The sequence below is a fragment of the Pseudopodoces humilis genome, chromosome 3 (assembly GCF_049639895.1).
Source record: "Pseudopodoces humilis isolate 2021_Gansu_Grassland_sample_001 chromosome 3, ASM4963989v1, whole genome shotgun sequence".
In the NCBI taxonomy this organism is placed as follows: domain Eukaryota; kingdom Metazoa; phylum Chordata; class Aves; order Passeriformes; family Paridae; genus Pseudopodoces; species Pseudopodoces humilis.
This window is the reverse complement of record NC_142202.1, coordinates 14,260,227-14,281,271: the sequence shown is the minus strand read 5'-3', so window position 1 is coordinate 14,281,271 and position 21,045 is coordinate 14,260,227. Positions and strand designations below refer to the sequence as shown.

General features: G+C 40.0%; 1 protein-coding gene across 2 annotated transcripts in view; it reads left to right on the top strand.

The window, feature by feature from the left end:
• Positions 1-1,343: 1,343 nt before the first annotated feature.
• PPP1R21 (protein phosphatase 1 regulatory subunit 21) overlaps positions 1,344-21,045 on the top strand; it is a 31,326-nt gene continuing 11,624 nt past the window's right edge. Inside the window, exons 1-16 of one of the 2 annotated variants that reach the window (XM_088053125.1) lie at positions 1,402-1,510; positions 2,853-3,063; positions 3,354-3,439; positions 4,122-4,190; positions 4,586-4,732; positions 6,541-6,642; positions 7,246-7,410; positions 7,511-7,569; positions 9,948-10,042; positions 12,338-12,390; positions 14,357-14,506; positions 17,503-17,604; positions 17,681-17,769; positions 18,633-18,769; positions 19,415-19,507; positions 20,779-20,906. In XM_088053125.1, the coding sequence (XP_087909251.1) occupies positions 4,598-4,732; positions 6,541-6,642; positions 7,246-7,410; positions 7,511-7,569; positions 9,948-10,042; positions 12,338-12,390; positions 14,357-14,506; positions 17,503-17,604; positions 17,681-17,769; positions 18,633-18,769; positions 19,415-19,507; positions 20,779-20,906 (1,308 nt within the window). In that variant the 5' untranslated portion in view covers positions 1,402-1,510; positions 2,853-3,063; positions 3,354-3,439; positions 4,122-4,190; positions 4,586-4,597. Of the gene's footprint in view, positions 1,511-2,852; positions 3,064-3,353; positions 3,440-4,121; positions 4,191-4,585; positions 4,733-6,540; positions 6,643-7,245; positions 7,411-7,510; positions 7,570-9,947; positions 10,043-12,337; positions 12,391-14,356; positions 14,507-17,502; positions 17,605-17,680; positions 17,770-18,632; positions 18,770-19,414; positions 19,508-20,778; positions 20,907-21,045 lie in introns of both variants that reach the window. The other variant, XM_005523261.3, reaches the window with a different exon arrangement.

Genomic DNA, 21,045 nt, shown 5'->3' with positions numbered 1-21,045 from the left:
CATCTGTTTCCAGTCATGTTCAGAAACAAAATTCTGCATTGGCCGAGTACCTGGCGGGACCAAATACACTTTTTATGATGTTTTCAGTTTCTGCTTGAAGTGTGCTGATGGTATATACATACACGTTTAAATGTTTGGCTAGTGTGAGGATAAAGAAGCAAATAGGAGACAAGTAGCAGAGCCACAGCAGAGTCTAAAGGATGTCTGAATCCTGGTTAAGCTCAAAGGTGGCTCTGAAACAGAGACCTACATGCTGTAGAGAAGAGAGCAGGGAAGGGCCCCCCAGGAAAACGTTAGGTACAGGTACTCGGAATCACAAAATCACAGAGTTGTTAGGATTGGAAGGGACCTCTGGAAATCATCCAGTCCAACCCCTGCCAAGGCAGGGTCACCTGCAGCAGGTGACACAGGAACGTGTCCAGGTGGGGTTTGAATGTCTCCAGGGATGGAGAGTCCTTAACTTCCCTGGGCAGCTGTGCCAGTGCTCTGCCATCTTCAATGTAAAGAAATTCCTCCTCATGCTGAGGTGGAACTTCTTGTGTTTTAGTTTACAGACACTGCTCCTCGTCCTGACACTGGGCACCACTGAAAAGAGTCTGGCACCATCCCCTTGGCACTTTGAGATATTTACATGCATTAATGAGATCCCCTCTCCGTGATGCTCCAGACTGTGGAATTCGAGTTTCTGCAGCTTGAGAGAGCATTGCACGGCCCGGGATGTATCCGTGTTCTCCTTCATTAGGATATAATGGATATACTCAGTATCTCCTTCAGTTAGGTTACGAGGCCTGGAGGCTGTAGGGAGATCCAAGCGCCGGCACTGACACCCACTGCGAGCTATGGGAAGTGACGGACTCGCCTTTTGTTTTATTGAGTCCCCCACGGGCCTGCAAATAAGCGCGGCTGCCTCAGTTTCTGTGCGTGTCGCGAGTCCCGGAGCGCCCCCTGGCGACAGCGCTGCCCGGCCGGGGAGCCGCGGGACCGGCGGGGGCACGGTGCCCAGGCAGGGACGGCGCCGGGGCACCGGAGCATCGGTCGCCGCCCCGCCTTCCCCCCATCGCGATTGTCGCGACGTGAACCTCCAGCCCCGCTCGCGGGCTAAGCTTTTTGGGCAGGGCGGCGCCCCGTAGCCCGGAGACCGCGCGCCGCTCCGCAGCAGTTGCCGTGGCAACGGGCGGCGAAGGCGACCGCCAAGCCTGTGTCACGTGACCCGTCCCTCCCCACAACCTGTCCCCTTCCGCCGCCATCTTGGAAGTTGCGTCAAGATGGTGGCGCCGGCGCCTTAAAGCCCCGCCTCCGCCGCCTCTCGCACGGCGCGGTTACGTCATCGCGTTCCCGCCGCCCTGAACCCGGAAGTGCGTCTTCCCATTCGCGGGCGTGCGGGGCCGGCGGGAGCGCCCGAGCCGATCCGATCCGAGCCGATCCGATCAGATCAGGCGGGGCGGAGATGGCGGCGGCGGCGGCGGAGCTGCAGGGGAAGTACCAGAAGCTGGCCCAGGAGTACTCCAAGGTACCGGGGCCCGCAGCCCTCGGCGCCGCTCCGGGCTGAAGCGCTGGTTTCCGTGGTAGCGCGGAGTGCCGGGGCCCAGGGGTGCCTCCTCTGGGGAATGAGGCAGAGGCAGCCTCGGGGGGCACGGGAGGTGCGGGTTTGCAGGTGCCGAGGGAGCGCGGCGAGAGGCAGAATGGCCCCGTCTGCAAGGCGTCCTGGAATCCAGACAGCGGGCTCAGCTGTGCTAGGGAAGTGAAACTGGCAGGTTTCCCCTTGTTCTCCACTTCCCAGTCGGGTTCGAGGCTCGGTTTTATCCGCTTGGGTGTGAACATTTGCCGAGGTCTCAGCCGTGTAAGCTCGCTCTGGCCGGCGGCTGTGGGAGCTCGGCGGTGTCAGTGGTGCTTACAGCGTCTTGGAAGTGAACAGGACACTTGCTCCCACACTTATCTGCTGTCTGTCCCCCTTCTTCTGCCCTTTTGCATCCTGTTTCTGGTGCTGGCTGACACAAGGTTGGCAAAGATGTGTAGCCCATAGTGCCTCTTCTTTCCAAGGTGCCGTAGATGACTTCTAAAATAGTGGAGCCTTGCTTAATATAGAGCCCTTCATTCTTTCGTCTTCACTAAAAGGAAGAGGAGACTCTTGGTCTTGAGTGGCAGAGTCCTTCAACAGCCTTGGGGAAGAAAGGCAGCACTTTGGTTTCATGTAGCCCTATATCAGCAACTGGCACAAGGCACTTGTCTGTATTTGACACTTCTCCCAGCTTACAGAACCATGTCTTTAAATACTCTTCTTGGAACTGTTCTAAATTGTTCTCAGATAGATATCCTTTTAATGCTTCCACAAAATAATTTTAAGAAAATTTAATTTACTTTGCAGCTCTGTAGGTCACAGAATTCTCATGTCTTGTTATCAATAGTGGCTGAGGCGAAGATAGTGGAGGGATTTTGGTGCTTGTTTCCTGAATGAGCATTGGAAATGGGGACTTCTGACTATAGCTTCCAAAAGTTCCAGCTTCTGGATCCTTTCTTTTAGTATCATGGCGTCCAGAAGCTTTCTTTGAGCTTCATCATGCACTTCTCAGCCTGTGGCATTTACCTTCTCCTTTGTGGGAACTATTTTTTTTCCATCTCATCCCATTTCTCATGCAGTGTGCAGTTCATTGTGGGACTCCCCTTTGCAGAAACCTCTCCTCTTTGTTGTTGGCTGCTTGTTGTGTACAGGTAGAAATGGAAAGTAGCCCTGGAGTAGCCTGGTCACTTAATGCTGCTGTGAAAGCCACAGAGAGAGGTGGACAAGTTTGACAGATTCAAGCAGTGCTGGGGGAAGTCCCTGCCAAAGGATTGCTTTTCCTCTTGGTTCACAGACCCGTCCAGAAGAAGGATGAGGAGAAGAAGAAACTCTGAAAACACACAAGTTGCAGCTTCTGGCTGTTTCATGAAGGAATAGTCAAAGCAGCTTGTGGCAGCCTGTGTGGGTCACACTTCAGCTGGGGTCTCTGGGTTGCAACAGGACTGAGCTGCTTCATTCTCTGCACCTGATGTGTTCCTGCAGTAGCAGCTGTGGCACAAAGACAGGTGTGGAAAACTACTGCACTGCTCCTTCTTGCTGGGGAAACCCTGTGCTTGGAAGTTTTTCTGTGGTACACTGGGAATTTTCTTGTCTTGCCTTTGTGATGCCTGAGCAGCACAGTGGGAGTACTGCAGGGGGAACAGCTGTGCTTAGCAGTGACTTCTGACCTTTCAAATACACCCAGTCATCACACTGAAACAATGAGCCACTGCTGTTTAACACTGAATCTTGCCTTTTTTGCATGTGCCAGAGGTATTCCCACTGTACAAATCCTTTTAATTTATATCTACAACAGCTGGACTCACACATGTCAAATGAATACAAACTGCCTATGAAGAAACTGGGATTCAAGCAATTTTCAAGAAATGTGAAGATGGAATTGTCAGTATCCTCATTGCTGCAGGGGTAGAGGTATTCTGTGAAGTGACTGAGAAATAGATTTCTTGAGTATCACTTTTCACTGCAGTGATTTTAGCTCAGATTTTGGGTACTGTGTAAGTAAGGCTTAGAGGGCTTTTCCTTCTATGCTTTTTATACCTTTCTGTGTCAGTCTGTTCTCTCTGGATCATCTGCTGCCACTGGTAATAAGTAATTTTGCATTAAACTCCTCTTGAATTGATACTGATTTTGACTTTGTGAGTCCTGCTTATGTTCCAGAACCAGTTATAAACAGTTTTGGGGAGAAGAGAAATAGCCCTGAATATGACCAAAACTTCATTAGTTAAGGAAGAGGGTGCAAGTTTTCCATATTTGTTCCTGGCTCTTCAGATCTTAACTATATTTAAGTAGCTGGTCTTTAAAGGTGTATATTGAGTAAGAAGCTTGTTCTATTTGGCCAAAATGTTCAGGTGGTAAAGTAACTTCTTGTTTCTTGGCAAGTCAGGTTATGAATTGGATGCTTTTTTCAACCTGATACCACTGCTATCTACCTGAAGAGAATACTTGAAAAAGCATTCACACCTGGCACTCTCCTGAGAGAATGTGATGCTCTCTGCACTTTTTCATGAGTGACTTTTATTTATTTTGTTGTCTTGCATAGTTACTGGTATCTCCTGTTTTTCAGCTTCGCGCTCAGAACCAAGTCCTGAAAAAAGGAGTTGTAGATGAGCAGGCAAACTCTGCCTCACTGAAGGTAATCTCTAAAAACTGCTCATGTCAGGTGTACTAGGCTGTGGCAAAGTAAGTAAACAGGGGTGCTTTTTACTAAAAATGAATGTCAGTAAAACCATGAAGAAGGAACTTTATTTTAGTAAAAGAATTTCTGTTTTGCAGCTAGCCTGTTCTCTGTAAGTGCTGACTTTGTAAAAGGGGAAGGTTGATTCTTGATGATTATCCTATAGAATTAAATAGCTATTTGGGTGTGATCTGTGGTCAGCTCAAGGAAATGAAATACATTTTTTTACTTTAGAAACAATACTTTTGCCTCCTCAGTGTTTAAAAAGTGAAGCAATTTTCTAATTTATTCTTGTTTTTAATGTGTAAAAGTAAGTGTGAAAATGTTAAAATTATTTTTTTTCTGTCATTCAGGAACAACTGAAGATGAAGGATCAATCACTGAGGAAACTGCAACAAGAAATGGACAGCTTAACCTTTCGAAATCAGCAACTTGCCAAGCGAGTGGAGCTACTTCAAGATGAACTTGCATTAAGTGAAGCTCGAGGCAAAAAGAACAAGGTATGTGCTGAAGGCAAAAAAGACTTGCTTAGCAGAAATCTGCTCCTCACCTGTCGAAACCTTATCCTGATTTTTAGCAGTAGGCATTTTATGTCAAGGGTTGAGCTGAATGCTCTTGTCAGAACTTGTGTTATTTTACCTGATATTAGTGAAAATACCCATAAAACAGGTATTGATATATACATTGATATAGACATATAAAACATGTTGGGTAATTCTCTACTCTTCTGGTCTGTCTAGACTGATGCTGAATTGCTGTCTTCTTTTATGGATATTTATGAAGTATTCAAACAACTGGGAAATACCTTGGAGCTCTGTGATTAGTCAGATGCTATGCAGAAAGCTGATCACTCCTCATTTCCCATGCCCACCTCTTTGCTTTGTAATTTTGATGTTGATAGTTAACTCTTCAGCTTGCTATCATAGCTTTTCTACGTGAATCTTGTCAAATGCTTTGAAATCTAAATTTTCAGCTTGTATTCTTTATATTATTTCAAAATGACAGAATTATTTCAACACTGATCTTTCTCTGCCAAAAATGCTTGCTGATTACACCTAGTGATACCATATTTTAAGACCAACTGTGCCTTCTGTAGGTAGCATCACAATTCCAGGGGTGGTGTGATTAGACTTAAGTAGTTCTCAAGCATCTCTTGCTACTTTCCTCATGAGGAAACCCCTCTTAACTACTGCTCTCTTTTCTTTTTGGTGCTGTCTTTTCTCAGTGTGCTGTGGTTGTCAAGACAGGCTTTATAGAAATCATTCAATTGATTAGTAATCTGATCATCTTCCTTACTTTTCCCCTGAACTCCTGCCCTTTATTCTGCTGTCCAATTCCTTGACGAGCATAGTACTTCTTGACTACGTTATTCATGCACTACAGCAGATTGTTATTTCAAATGCAGTTTGAACTTTCTGTTCTTTTGTTTCAAATTGTGTTACTGTTTTGCTAACTGTGTTTCCAAATTTTGAAGGATGTCAGCCTGTCTTTGGTAGCTTTGCGAACCACTGCCACTGGGTTTCTTTCCTGTTCATCTGTCAAAATGCACAGCTTTAGTTCTCTGATCTGTGTCAGAGTGAAGTCCTTTTAGAAGGAGCAGAACATGTGCCCATACCTCAGGTGGAGTTCATAGGCTGGCATCAAATACAGAGGTGACTTATCTGCCCTACATAACCCTAGTTGTTGAAGTTTGGTGTTGAGTTTAAATGCAAAGAGTCTCCCCTGTGTTTGGTAATGATAATAACTCTTCAGCAGTTTGGTGCATGGGATTCACTGGTGGTCTGAGTCTTTTGGATTAAATGAGTAAAAAATGAGGGAACAGTTGGCAGAGGGATATGTATGGTTGATGGCCAGGGAAGGCCCTGTGGTTTCCCTGGCACCTTATGCTACAGCCTGCTGAGAGCAGCCTGGCTTACACCTGGGCCCTTGCTGAGCACAGATGTGCCTTACACACAGCCACCAAACCAGCTGAGCCCGTGTCTGCAGGTTTTGGATTACTGACTGCATGCAGCATTCCTGTGAATTCAGATGGGCTGCTGCCCATCCATGTGATAGATTCCCTGTGTGTGTGAATGGGACACCTGAGTGGAGGCTTTCCCAAGGCAGTTTTGTACCACTGTAGGGTCACAAGGGTGTGAAGGAGAGTGTGCTGCCTTGAGGCTGGTGCTGTGTGCAATATTCACGCCTTTTGACACATCAGTCAGTGTCAGCAGGACACTGCTGGTGTGCCCCTTCTGGGAATTAGCTGTGGGAACTGTTCTCACAGAACTGGGACTTGGAGATAATTAGTGCACTTTGTCTCTTATAGAAAAGTGTAGAATCCTCATCTCACCTGAGTCAAGAACAGAAAAGTGTCTTCAATGAAGATCTTCAGAAGAAAATAGAAGAAAATGAACGACTGCATATACTTGTGAGTGAAATTTAGTTTTGCCTTTATATTTGGTTCAGAAAACTGGTGATACAAACAAAGATTTGGAAAGTAAAGTGCTGTCTGAAAACTGGTGGGTTTAGAGGCTTAGTTGTATGCAAAGCAGTAGATTAGATCAGATAGTTTGTTTATAAAGATGTTCACTAGGCAAATAAAGTATTTTGACTTTGGATTTTTAAGGCAGTGTGTGGAATCACATAATATGTGTTTTCTCATTTGGATATTTGACTTTTGGAGACAGTTGCCCTACTGAAAATTGCCTGGTACTGGATGTAAACTTCTTATTAGTTCATTAACTGTTTCAGAATTGCTTTCAATTTTAAAATATTTTCTGCAAGTTGCCATAATTAAGTCAGGAATTACTTCACCAAAGTGAAATGCATTTCACTTTATAAAACTTGAGAAACTTTGTTTTTATTGAAGTACTTTGTTCCTGAATCTTTTCTCTGTAAATAAAATTTCTATTTGTCTGAGAACTGGTAATTGCTGTTAACCTGATCTGGCTAATGAAATTGGAGTAACTTAAAGGACTGGATTCAGTAGTAAAATGAAGCTTTTTTAAGAGCTTTGCTTTTCTTCTTGTAGTTCTTTGAAGCAGATGAGCAGCACAAACGTTTGGAAGCAGAGCTGAGGAGTAGACTGGAGGTTTTGGAAATGGATGCTGCCGAGCACCAAGCTGTGGTGGACAGCTTAACGAAGAAATACACAGAGACCATAGAAAAGCTGCAGAATGATAAAGCCAAATTAGAAGTAAGGAGTTTTTCCTCTTGCCTGCAAGTTTGAAAAGTTTTGAAATGCAATGTCTTGCTGTGTCAGCACTTACATTGTGAGATTATCTTCTTGCATAAAGATCAAGTCTCAGACACTAGAAAGAGAAGCTAAGGACTGTAGGCTTCGAACTGAAGAATGGTAAGTGTCTTTACTTCATATAATGAATATTTCATTGATGTGAAGAAATAATTGCTGTGAAACATTAGCCGGATTATTTTTTAAGAATAATACCTTTTTAAAAAGGGGTGTAATTAAAAGACTTTGATAAAACTCAAATTATATTATCATGAAGATAAGTGTTAGCAGTGCAGGTCAAGCCTCCTTTTCCTTTTCTATGTATGGAACTAGACAATTCCACAATTTCTGCTTTCAGTAAGAGCAATTTTTCCTCCAAGCTTTTTAAATAGCAGTGATGTTGATGAAAGCTTGAAGAATTTATTTGTAACGGAAAACCACAGAAAGTAAAAACTTGTATGAAACAAAGATATGTGAGTTTGTAAAAACTACTTCTAAGAACAACGTTTGAGTAACAAATGCTGAGAGAACTGACTGAAAAGAGTTTCAAAAATCCCCCTTCACTGCAAAAGCTTCTTGAACAATTGTTTTTGCTTCATGTATAATGTTCTCAGCTAGAATATTTGAAAGTTTTTATCAGAGAATTATAATGTTAGTTTTGGAATATTTTCATTGTCTTGAAGACAGGTTGTCTCGAAAATGTCGAGTTGAGGACTGTGGGCCAAATCGAATTAGGATGCATTTCTCTGGAGTTCATTAAGCTGCATTTTTTTAGAAGATAGAGATGCAGTATAGATACATAATGTAATGAAGAAGATACATAGTGAATGATCAGATGCAGAGTTCCTTCTTTCACATGGTAACCCTGAAGTGTGTACTTTAATTATGTTGATAGATGTAAAGATACTTGAATCCAATAACTCCACCCAAGTCAGGGTTTCACTAAAAATTACTTGCAAAAGAGGATGAAAGCTGTGTTTGGCTGCTGTTTGTTTTTTTAGTGGTATTTGAAAAACTGTAGTCTTAATCTGCTACTATGCAGTTCAGGCCTTATCTATCATGTTCTGTGGTGACTGGGTAATTGATGTCATTGAAAGAAGTTGTCCTTTACTATTTTAAGTTATACTATATTAAGTTTTTAAAAGTTATGAAGCCTGACACTTCATTGTAAACACTGAAATCACTGTCTGTTAAACACATGGCAGGATGTGTCTCTGAGTGCCCTTCTGTTTTCCCTGCTTTGTCAGGGGAAGGGATCCATTTGCCTCTGACACCCACACTTTACTCAGAAAAGCCAGGGGGTATGAGACAGCCTGCATGCCTTGAAAATTAAAGGGCAGAATGTAAGGCAAAACATGTCAAACTACTTGTTTGTCAGTCCTCTACAGTATGAAAAGGAAATATCAGTACATTTGCAGTTTGTTTTGGAGTTAATTTTCTGTCATGCTCTGTGCTACTGCAGTAGCTGCTGTACAGTTTCTATGCAATTTTGGAGCTGCTCTCCAAAAAAAATATTTGTTAAAGTGCATGACCTACCTATTGGCCAGTTTCTTCTTATCTTCCTTGTCTATTTTGGATTATTTTGCTTTGTTAGAACTGATAATTTTCTGTGTTTCAAATGTTGTAAGAAAAGAAAAAAGACCTGTCACTTTGACACCTTCTCCTCCCCCACCCTCCACTATATATGCAGGAGTTCTAGATGTCAGATAGGAAGCAAAACAGTGAAGAATTTGGGGGCCTAAGTTGGGTGAGGTGTGGAATTTGGTCTAAATCAATAACGGAGTGTTCTTTGTAGACCTATGTATATTATGCTGGAATATATTATTGTTCATCTCAGGAATCTGTTCCAATAGATTATATTAGTAATCTTAATTGCTTAGGTTCACATGTATATACACAGTCAAATGCAAGCAAAGAACATTTAGAGAAAAAACACTTGCATCAGAAACAATTGTCTTCTCAGAACAGGCAGTATCATAGCAGTGTTCAAATATGGGGTTTTGGAAAGCCTTTGAGGTATCTCAAATAAGGATGTGACATAATTAATTGAATTATTGACAACTCATTACCTCTTATTGGAATACTGCATTGGATGCATAGTAACTAATCTGGAGGCCCTTTTACCTCCCCATCCAAATTCTAGTAGAAAAGAATGTCTACATATAGCTTATATAATAGTTGCACAATAGGGAAATAAGGTGAATTTTAGCTCTGAAGTAAATGGAGCTTCTCAGGAATGGAATTCAGGATTTACATACAAGTTCATGGTAACTTTCACTGCTTTTGTAAGGGATTAGGATTCAATGTTGTGTAAAATATGAGACAAAGAAGGACAAATGACTTCCACTGTATTATTTCAATCTAACTTCTAGAAGGAGACATACCTATACACTCAAGGGATGCTTATAGTGAGATATGGTGTTGGTGATACAGATGAAATTTTAAAGGTTTACAATGTGTGTGTGTGTGTGTGGTTTTTCGTTTGTCTCTTTGTTATTTAGCCAGCAACAGCTAAAGAATCTTCAAGCAGCTTTGGGCAGTAGACTGGAAGAATCTCTGTGCATAATTAATGAAAAAGTACCTTTTAATGACACAAGTACGTATTGCCTTGGTCTGGGTATCTTTGATTTTTTGGGTATCCATCTGGAGGGAGCGCTCCTTATGAATTAAAATGTATTAGCTGTAAGAAGTGTTGGACATCTGAACAGACACTTGGAGGAAACTGTAGTAAGTATTCCTGATACTTGTCATGGTCTTCTTCAGTAATTCTAAAATACAAAGTTTACAATTCTAAATACAAGTTTTCATACATATAATGAAAGTTGAAACTTTTGAAGGCTTCTAAGTGATTTGCCACTTGTCTTGCTTAGTGTTGACAGATTATTGTAAATGATGAAGGAACACTGTCAATTTAATGGCTGCTCCATAAAGATTGGTTACTCATCTCAAAGAGTATTATTTTTGGCAGGATATATTCAAGAGTTGCAGTAAGTTAAGTTGGGGGAAAACTGGTGGCAGCAGAGCTATTGCATCAATAATGGTCTGCACTTCTTGCTAGTGGGGAATTTGTCAGGGTGTCTCATTGATCAGAAAACACACAGAGTAGTTCTTACCTGAAAGGTGTCTTAGACTTATTTGTCTCTTGATGGGGAAAAAAGCCCTTTTTTAACCTGGGGACTTTTACCTGAAGCAATGTTTTTCTGCTTCCTTTCCAATTGCTGCTAGATCAGCTGAAATGCAGAGGATCCCCTGGAGTTAGGAGTGCTCAGCCTTTGCATGGCTTTGGTACAAGCATGGGTTAGTATGTGCTGGGTCAGTCTGCACTGTGTGCTTTCCTGAATAGCTGAACACAAGGGTGGGCAGGCACTGCTGCACTCTTCTGGACCTTCAAGATGAGGAATAGTGAAAAAGCTGAAAGTAGTGAAGAAGGAGCAGAGAAGTGAAAACAGGCTTTTGAATTTCTTGTGTATTTCATTGGTGGCTTTTGCATTTTTCATTCAGTTTAAAACCTGATGACAATGTTTTAAGTAGCCTTAGGTTCTCCAAAAGCTGAATCTGGCAGGTGCTGCAGGGGTGAGTGTTCCAAGCTCTCCACTGGTTTGGCAATCCAGTGAGTCTTGGCTTAGGAACACTAGATCATCTCCTCTTCAGGAAATGCTGACTCCCATACAGCACATCATGCTTAGGTGTTGGTGCCTTGAATTGGTATCCTTTTCACTTCTCTCATTTTGCCTGGTATCTGCTGCCTATTTCTACTTCTCTGTCTCCTTTAGCTTGCATTTTTTATAGGTGTCTACTATTGTAGCAAGAACTTTGCTAAAATAATTTATCTGCTCATTCAGCTGCCATAGCATAATGCCTTTGCTTGTGTAGTAGAAAATACTGCGAATAGAGAACATCTCTTTAGTGATAGATCAATGAAAGTCAGGAGATGTTTGTTTGCTGTGGGTTCCAGCTGTCTTCCTATAGACCCTGTAGTTGGTTTCAAGTGTAACTAGCAGCTAATTTCAATAACAATCAAATGACTCCTAAGTATGATTTCCAGACCAGAAAAAGTTTTCTGAAGCATTTAGTTAGAAGTAGGATCCAATAATTTTGGACAGGTTTCTTTTCCCTCTAAATGTAACTACCTCTTTCCATGTGTTAATAGCCAAATGTGAATGACATAAAAGGAATAAGAAACTGTAAATTTCCTTTGCAAGCAAATTTTCAAGTAATCTGGTTGTTGTTCAACTGAATTGAGAATGGATGTGATCCCTATTAAATCTCTAAGATGTTGTAAGCTGTTCTCTAGGTACAAATAGCCCTCTGCCCCTCTAATTGTGGCTGCTTGTAACTGAAAAATCATTCTAGTTGCTTCATGACTGGAGAAGAAAGCTGAAATACATGGAGAGTATATATTAGTCTAAATTATCAACATGTTAAGTGTATACAGGAGCTTTAAAAAACCTTGAAACCATTCAAAAATATATTAGTCTTACTTGGCCCCTCCTTGGAATGTAATTGAAATTTGAACATAATCTTGACTTCCTTACAAGTGATTTCTTTTAAAAGATTCTTTCACTCTTGTTTGTGATGCATATTGTTCTTTGAGCAAGAGGAGTCTGCTCATATCTTTCAAATTCAGGGTCTTCAGATGATTAAATTTGACTGACCATCTGAGGCAAGCATTGACCTGCTTTCCCTACACTTAATCACAGAAACTCTTAACTGAGGATATTTAGGCCTACCTCATTGGAGGGAGTTGTTTGTATCTCTTTAATTAATATTGCTTGCATAAACTGTAATATCCCTGCAATGATTTTTTTTTTAGATCAGTATTTACCAAAAAATATCTTTTAAAATCTCCCACAATTTAACAAGTTCATGCAACTCAATTTTTGTCCTGTAGGATCTACTCGATACAATGCTCTGAATGTACCATTGCACAACAGAAGGAATCAGGTAAGTGCTTCTTGTGGTTTCATGTCTGAAATAAATAAAGCCAGTCATTATAGTACCTGAAGTGGCAGAAGATAGCCTGTCTTACTACTGTCATGATATTCTGAGATCATTTCTGCCCACAGAACCTCTGCACTTTTCAACAGGCTGTGTGTATTGTTATGTTGAGGAGTCTTGTTAAAGTTATATGAAATATTATTTTATCGGGTCAACCTTCAGTAAGCTAGAAGTTGGAACATCTAACTTTTGAAGTTGATTAAAACTGCAGTACTTCAGAAGTCTTTTCTTGAAAAAAGGTAGGTTTGGTATCCTAAATTTTCCCTCAAACTGAGCTTCTTTAGTCACATCACTTGAGCCCAGAGAATGTATGCACTTGTAAACTGCACGCTGGTGTGTGCACTAAAGTGCCATATTAGTTAACATTACTTGTCACCAGTCACAACCCTTTCAAAGAATAAATCATGTCACTTTGAGATCTCTGCATAGTTCATTTACATTTTGTGGGATACTTCTTGCCAAAGCATCTCTTACTTGCAGTAAAATAACCATTATATATTTGAGTATTTTTAGAAAACAAAGTGTTTCTGTTCACTACTGTAATTTAATGAGATTCCTTGTGAATATTGTTTATTCAGTATTCAAAAATAAGCATTGGTTTTCTGGAATGGCTGAATATTTTAAAGTTTTTTAGCAAAATAGCAAATCAGAAACCTGTATGCAGTGAAAATTTTCATGTGTTGCTACCACTGAGGGTGGGCTCTACAACACTGAGTTTTTTTCTGTCTCTGTTGTGTGTCTCAAGCTTTCAGGTTAGTGCATTAACTTGCTACTGCAAGGTATAAAATGGTTGCTTTCTCCATTCTTCAGAAGTGCCTGTAAGGAAACCTTTTTCCTAGTAATGTCTGCTGTGTGAACAGGTGACCTGCTGTACAGTTTTGTACAGGAAATAGCCTTAAATTTCAGGTTGCTGCTGCTGAGTTCCAAGAAAAATCTGAATAACTGCATGGGGACTTTCTCCTTTTACTGTTTTCTGCCAGCACTATGTCAGGCAACTTCATGCTTCAAGCTCTGCAGTCTTGAAAATGTTCCAGGACAGATTTTTATGACTGGCTTTGCCAGTGGAGGCAAAATGTTGGTGTATTAGCACAGGCTGCAGTGTAAAGGGCAGTAATAGTGTCTGTTTCCCTTCCTTGCATGGCTAATTAACATACACAAACTGAGGATAATGACTGCTTTAATTACTTGCCACCATCCCAGATCCATAATCAAGATTGACCTGATTTAACAGTCCATTGAAGCATTAAGAGTATGTCTCTGAAGGATAAGGTATTCTTTGCTGAAATGTCACTATAACATTATTCTCTTTCCATAAATCCCAACAGAGAATAGTTTTCTTCTCTGTTGAATTTATATTCCATTCTGTATTAATTTCTTTGATGCCTTCCTGCTGTACTAAAGGCACAGAAACAGCCTTAGTCATGAGCAGCAGCTCTGTTGTGTCCAGGCGAATAAGAATGGAGTGTTCTTGGTGAGAGAAACAGACACCTTTAATTCTGGGAGAAAACATCATTGGTTTTTTACTAATTAAATTGAGGCTTCCTTGCAACCTGGTGTTGAGCTGTTGTCAGCAATTAGTCTGTTGCTCTTTGGAAATTTCAGACATGGTTTCTGTAATTGTGCTGACCTCTAAGTGTTTTTGTGGCTTGCAAGTTTGAAAAATGCAGCAGAGGCAAACCATCACCAGTTGTGTGAAATAGAAAGATACTTTGTTGTCAGCAATGTGTCCTTCTGAGTAGCATTACAGTTGATGAATAAAAATTAAGTTAAACATAATTGTTATGTATTTTAGGCTGAAATAATAACAAGAAGGAACTTACTGATAACGATTTTTTTGGTATCCAAACAGGGTTTTTTTTCATATTTAAATAGATCCATGCCAAATACAATCATTTTATGCCTGTCTTTACAGCTGAAGCTGCGAGACCTTGCTGGCCAGGCCATGGCTTTTGTCCAAGAACTTGTAACAGCTCTCCTGAACTTCCACACGTACACTGAGCAGAAGGTACAGATCTTCCCCATTGATTCTGCAACAGACACAATATCACCCTTAAATCAGAAGGTAAAGTTTACACACTTCATCTACAAATATATTCAGTTATTTAGACTTTAATGAGTGATTCCATGCAAACTTGCACCACCTTTACTGGAGTGCTGTGTATCCCTGAGATCCAGCCCCTCCTGCATGAGACATCTCTGCTCCATGAATTCTGTGAATGTGGGTGAGGTGTAGCTGCAGAGAATCCTTTTCCCCTGTGCCTCTGCTAGAAGAGCGATATGATAATCAAATCAAAACTCTGCTTTTTTGATTGCTAAGTTGAAGTGCATTTGCTGAAAGTTCAGCTGGAAGAAGGAGATGTTGAGACAGAATGTGGTCTTGTGTTTTAAGTGTCTAGCTGTAATATTAAATAAAGAATAGAAGGTAGACATATGAGGGAGAGAACCTGGGCTGTGTTCCCTTGTCAAAACACAACTTTATAATCTGATTTTGGGCTGCTTGTGTGAAGATGTTTCCTGTTAGTGTTCTGAAGCCTCAAGTTTGTAAAGCGTGTTGAAATCAATATGAGAAATCTTACTCATCTCTTTTGATAAAGTTCAGTGGAAAGATTTTCTGAGAGTATCATCCAGAGCTGTTAAGCTTCATGTTTTGACTTGGTTTTCCTATACTGTGAAATAGAGAAAATAACTGTGCACAAGGGTTTGTGTGGGGATGCATATATGTATACTTTGGAACAAATTGCATTAAGGTCAGAGTTGACTTCATAGTTTAAGGGGATCTTTGAGTATTTACGTTGCAGGGAGTATTTTGTGATTCTTAATTTCAGTTCAGTGGTTGGTTAGGCTCAGACTTAAGTTGCTGAGGTAAATTGTCATTTGCATTGATCAGGTGGCTGCAGTGCATGTGGTATCAATGTTAACTATCACAAAACTTTCCTATTCTTTGGAAAACCTCCTATAATCTCTTTGCAGGTAACAAATATGCTTATGAAAGTGGTTATCCACTAGAGAAATCCCCTTCCATTTGCCTTCTTAGTTGTTTCAACTGTTTTAGTCAAGAATACCCTCCTGCATGGATTCAGCATACTTTGAGAACATTTTGTTGCTCTTGCCACCAAATGCCCTCAGAGTGGCATGTCCTTCTTGTGAATATTGTGGTTTTGTCATCTTTAAGATTTTTTGGGGCAGGAGTGGTGTCTCTTTTTTTCTTTAATGTGACCATTGTGGTGACTGCATTCTCAGGTACTACTGCAGTTTACACTAAAGCAGTAAAATCAGATTTCCTAGAGATCTCTTATCACAATTTTTTTTTTCCCTGTTTTTTTCCCCTGTTTACCTCCTAGCTAACACTTTGTTGTTTTTCAGCACAGCTGAAACATGCAACTTAATCAGAACCATATTTTCATTTTCCTTTTCTTATATTTGATTCAGTAGTTCAAGCTTTGTTTTTGTAATTTTATATATATATATTATTTTGTAATCTCTTGTAGTCTGCTCTATTGTGTAATCATGATGTAATTCCCTAAATGCATGGTACTTCTCTGGGCTTTTGCTGTGACTTTCCAGCATTAAAGCATCTTTTATTGCTCAATGAATCTGTAGTTGCTCCTGTATTTTTGATTAATTTATCTATTTGCTTGGCAAGTGTTCTCAGTGTGATTTTTTTTTTAATTTTTCTTTTTTAGCTTACTCCACCAAGTTGGTCAAAAACCTCCCCTGAATATGGTAGAGAAAATGAAACAAGTGTCAGGTAGTGGCTTAGTGGACTTGCACTGATTTATTTTTCCCCAACTCCAGGTCTTGTCTGGTGCTTTCAAGCTATTTTCCCCACCAAACACTCAAAGTAGATGTGGACAATTCCCTGCCAGGTTCAAGTATTCCTTTTCTCTTTAAGTGTTGGATTTCTGGGTTCTGCTGGGTCTACAGCATCATGCTGGATAATTCAAATCCTCTCTCTTGCAACAAAAGTCAGGAGCATTCTGCATGTGTTATTTCTTCCTCCTTAGATTTAGGAATTTTCCCTGATTCCATCCAGGTTTATGCATGCGTGGATCAGAGCTTAGCATCTCACTGTTCTTGTTAACACTGTGTTACCGCACTGTAACCGCACTGTAATAATACAAGGAACAACTAAAATCTCTTGTACTCTGTTTGCCTGGGATCTTTAGCTGCCCTTGTGGTGTAAATAATCAAAGGTGAAGGTATCTTTCTGTGGGGTAAAATAAAAACCAGGATCACTTTTAACTATCTATATTAATTTGTGGAAGAAGCTTTTTGTGATACTGAGGTACCAGAATGGAAAGCTGATGGTGTTGTTACATTTTGATTATATGTAAGAGTACACCTTATGTTCTCAGGTCTGCTTTTTTGAAGGCAAAATTAACTATAGGATTTAATTAAGGAATTTTTAGCAAAGTCAGGCAGGTCCATGAGGCCAAAGTTTCATTATTGCCCAAACCTGTCAGTTTTAGAAGTAAGAATTCTCCTGTGATCAGTTGGAGCTCCATGCTTTGCATGCTTTGACTCATGTTGAAAACTGGACTGAACACAGATAAAGACACATCTCTTGCTCTCAGTTTGACTTGGGTTTAGTTCTTCACTACTTGGCACAGCATAGCTTTGCAAATGTTTGTGCTGATGGATGAGGCTGGAGGCAAACAGCTTTTGGGAGGAAGGTGGGATAGTTTATTCTGGTGGTAAATGGTGCATGGATCTAGCCTTAACTGGATGTAATTGAGAAAGGAATGCAAGGCTATTTAAAACTAAAAAGTGAAGGTTTGGTGTGCTGTGCATGGCAGTTAAAATGACACAGGATGCAGTGGCAAAGCCCTAGCCGTGGTTTTGCCTGGACTTGCAGTACTTCTCACTCTCCCTCAAGGTGTGTTTTTGCCCTATAGAAGAGGTTGCTGTACATCACTGGACTGTTGTATCTCATTAATGACATCTTAGGCATCGTTAAAGGGGACAGGGGCTTTGCCAAAATGTCCCTTTTGGTTATTACCTTGGCAGAGTTCACACGAGCCGGCAGCAAGCACCATTTTAAAACCTCTCTGTCCTCAGTTCTCACAGTATCTCCATGAAAACGCTTCCTACGTTCGCCCTCTGGAGGAAGGAATGCTGCACTTGTTTGAGAGCATCACAGAGGATACTGTGACAGTCCTGGTAAGATTTCCTCTTTTTGGTATCCAAAAAGATTCTTACAGAGAAAAAATGCTTACCTGTTGTTTTTTCCTTTCAGGAAACAACTGTGAAATTGAAGGCCTTCTCAGAACATTTAGCTTCCTATTTAGGCTTTTTAAGAAAGATTCTTCCTTATCAATTAAAAAGGTACCTTTCATTTGATAGATAAAACATAGGCACTGTGTCAGGCATACGGCACAAGTATCAGGCTACAACTTAAATATTAAGTCAGACCTTAAAACACTCTAAGTTCTGCTCTGTCTTAAAAGGCTGAAATATTTTTTTTCTTTTTTTTATGTTGTTTTCTGAACCTTGAGATTAGGCATAGCTTTTTTGAGGCATTAGGAGTAAAAACATGTATTTTAAAGCCCCTCCACACACACCCTCCCTCACAGATGAGACTTTAAAAATACTGAAACTTTCATTAATGTTTCTTAGTGTTATTCAGTAGCATTGATACTATCCAGGTGTGATACTCTGAAACTGTTAGTGCCTTGGGCCTCTCTGAGGGTTTTTCATCATTGAGTAAATGTAGCAATGTAGTAAAACTTGGCCAGGTGTACATCCCTTCTGTGAAAAATCTTTGTTCCTGAGCTGATTGAAGGGAGGTGAATTTTAGGTGCCAAGAACTGCTTTAAGAGAGGGTTTGGACTAAGGAAGAAGAAAAACCTTGATTTATGCCTCATTTATAACTCTTCTCATGCTCCTTAAGGAGCAAAAGAGAATTTATGTAGTAGAGGGAAAAGTCTTGAAACTTAAATTGCTGCAATCAGTTCCTTGCTGTGAGAGTAAGTCATTCCTGGCTTGTGACCTAGGAGTGGAGATGCACATGGTAATTTTCATGTATTGATGAGTTCCTCTGCTATCTTAGCCTTCCTAAAAGAATTTCCTGGTCTGCTGTTGCTTTGGACTGGGGAGGTAGAGAACAAGTATGTGCTCCAAAACTCGTGAACTTGTTTTTTTTTTAAGACAATTACTTGCTTTTAAAAAAATAATTCATATATTCCTAGTTTGGAAGAAGAGTGTGAGTCTTCTCTTTGCACAGCTGCTTTAAGAGCTAGAAATATGGAGCTGCACAGAGACATGAAAAGGTTGACTGCAGTCTTTGAGAAGCTACACACATACGTCAGTCTTCTGGCCTTACCAAGTAAGTGTCAGTTCTGGCTTGGTTGGTTACCCTGTGGCTGGTTTTCTGTGGGTTTTTATAGTGTGATTGACTGTGTGCCTCTGTCACCTCTTAATTATGAAATCATTGGTAAATGACATTTTATTACCAATCATCACTTCCAGCCCCTTGTCTTCATAAGGTTATTACAACTGTCATGGTAATGAATGAATAAAATGAGGTAAAGCCTTTGTGTGTTTGTGTGTGGGGAAAATATCTCCAAATGCATCCTAAATAAATAGCAGTAGGAAATGGTTATTGTATAGGTTCAGGTTCACTTTTTGGAGTGGAGAATTTCAGTCTTCACTCTTTGGAAAGGCCTAGATGGTCCTTCCTACAGATGTGAACATCATTCTGTATGTGTGGTTTTTGAGACCAAAACAATTGATATTTATCTAATATGAGTAAAAACTAGGGAACTTGGAAGCCTTTCACTTGCCTGCTCTGCCAAAATTGGATATATGCATATTTGATATTGAAGGGGAAATTTAAGTAAATGAATCTGTTATGATTTATGCAAATGGTTCTAGTAGGTGGAAATTAAATTATTTTCAAAGCTAACTTTTTTCATTCATGGTCAATTCTTAGTGTTGTGATTTTCTTTTCCTTCTTATGTATTACTCTTAGGTACAAGACCAGAAGGACTCCTTAGGACAAATTATGACTTTGTGTTTACAAACATTGCTGCAGGTCTTCATGGATTCCATGACATTTTAAAAGGTGAGAGTTGGGAATGTTGTCTTGTTTCAGCTTTGCTTCTTTCTTGTTTAGCATAGCACATGTGCACTCTCTCTCTAACAGTGCTGAATGTATCATATGTGATGAATCTAGTTTGTTCTACCTTTCCAAGGTGAAAAGCTAAACTTATTAACTGCTTGTTTTAGACATTCATGTGTGGTTTTCATTCCTCCATTCTGTTAGCTTTGTTCTTCAGAATTGCTGGATTATTTAATTGTGGCTCTCCAGATTTTCTTGAGTAGTGTCACTTTCTGAGCTTCATTGCTCTCCTGAAACTAGCATACAGAATGGAATGCTATGAAATGTACATATTTTCCCTTACATATGTAGCACTGACCCAGTACCTGCTTTCAAAGTGGAATTTTTCCTTCCTATTTTTAGGGTGATGACTATTTTTAACATGAATATATAACCAAAGCTTACAAAGAAATGTGGGTTCTTTTTGAAACTTGGCTTCTTCTGGAAAATGGTTCCTGCATGTCCTAGAATTTCAGTACTATGTAGCTGTTCCTGGGGAGAGTATAATCCACAGAGATGGATTTTTACTAGTCAGCTGTTTAAACATTAAGTTTTAATAATTTTAATCAAAATAGTTTTTTTTTCTTAATAGCATTAATAATATTACCCCGTTTTGCAGAGTCCTTGTTTTAAAGAAAAAAAAGGAGATATTAAAGATACTAAAGATTGTACCTCACACAAAATGACACCCTAAGCCAAGAGTTTTGTAGCATAGATAAGAATAGATAAGTTTAAAATACTTTCTACCCCTTTGTATGGCCACTACAATGTAAAGTCAATCCAATGTACACTTTAAAGGAAATACCGAAAATAGAGCTAGTGAAAAAAACTGTCAGTAGAATTCATTAGCTTTCAACAGAAATGCCCCTCTTAATATCTCACACTCCCATACTCGAGAATATTTGATCTCTCTCTTCTTTCTCAATCCCAAGTAGTTTTGAACTTCTTAAGAATACCTCAGTTTACATTTTGTGGTGGTGATGAGCTGGGATTTCTCCATTCTGTAGTAGCAGTACTCTGTTTTAAAATTGGTGCACATTGTTCACTTGTCAGACAATTATTTTTTTTTTTTTTTATTAGGCCACAGTGAGAATGTACTTACATGATAAATACTTCGTTCTTTTTAAATTTTGGTGTTGTTGAAATTAATATATTTAGGCTAAGATGCTTTTGTGAGTGACTTTCAAAAAGTTTTGCGTTCTTAATTTGGCATAAATGTGCTTTTCATTTTCCAGATATTTCCAAGCACTATAGCCAGAAAGCTGCTTTAGAACAGGAAGTTCCAACTGCCACACAGAAACTCATAACTACAAATGACTGTATTTTATCCTCTGTTGCTGCTTTAACAAATGGAGCAGGCAAGGTAACGGATATATTTGTTTCAAACAATGCCTTAACTTGTGCAGATTCTTAAAAAAAATTAAACTTAGCTGAATGATTTAGAAAATCTCTGTGTGCCTCTGGTATTAACGATCTACAGTGTCAGGTTGATTCTTGAGTTA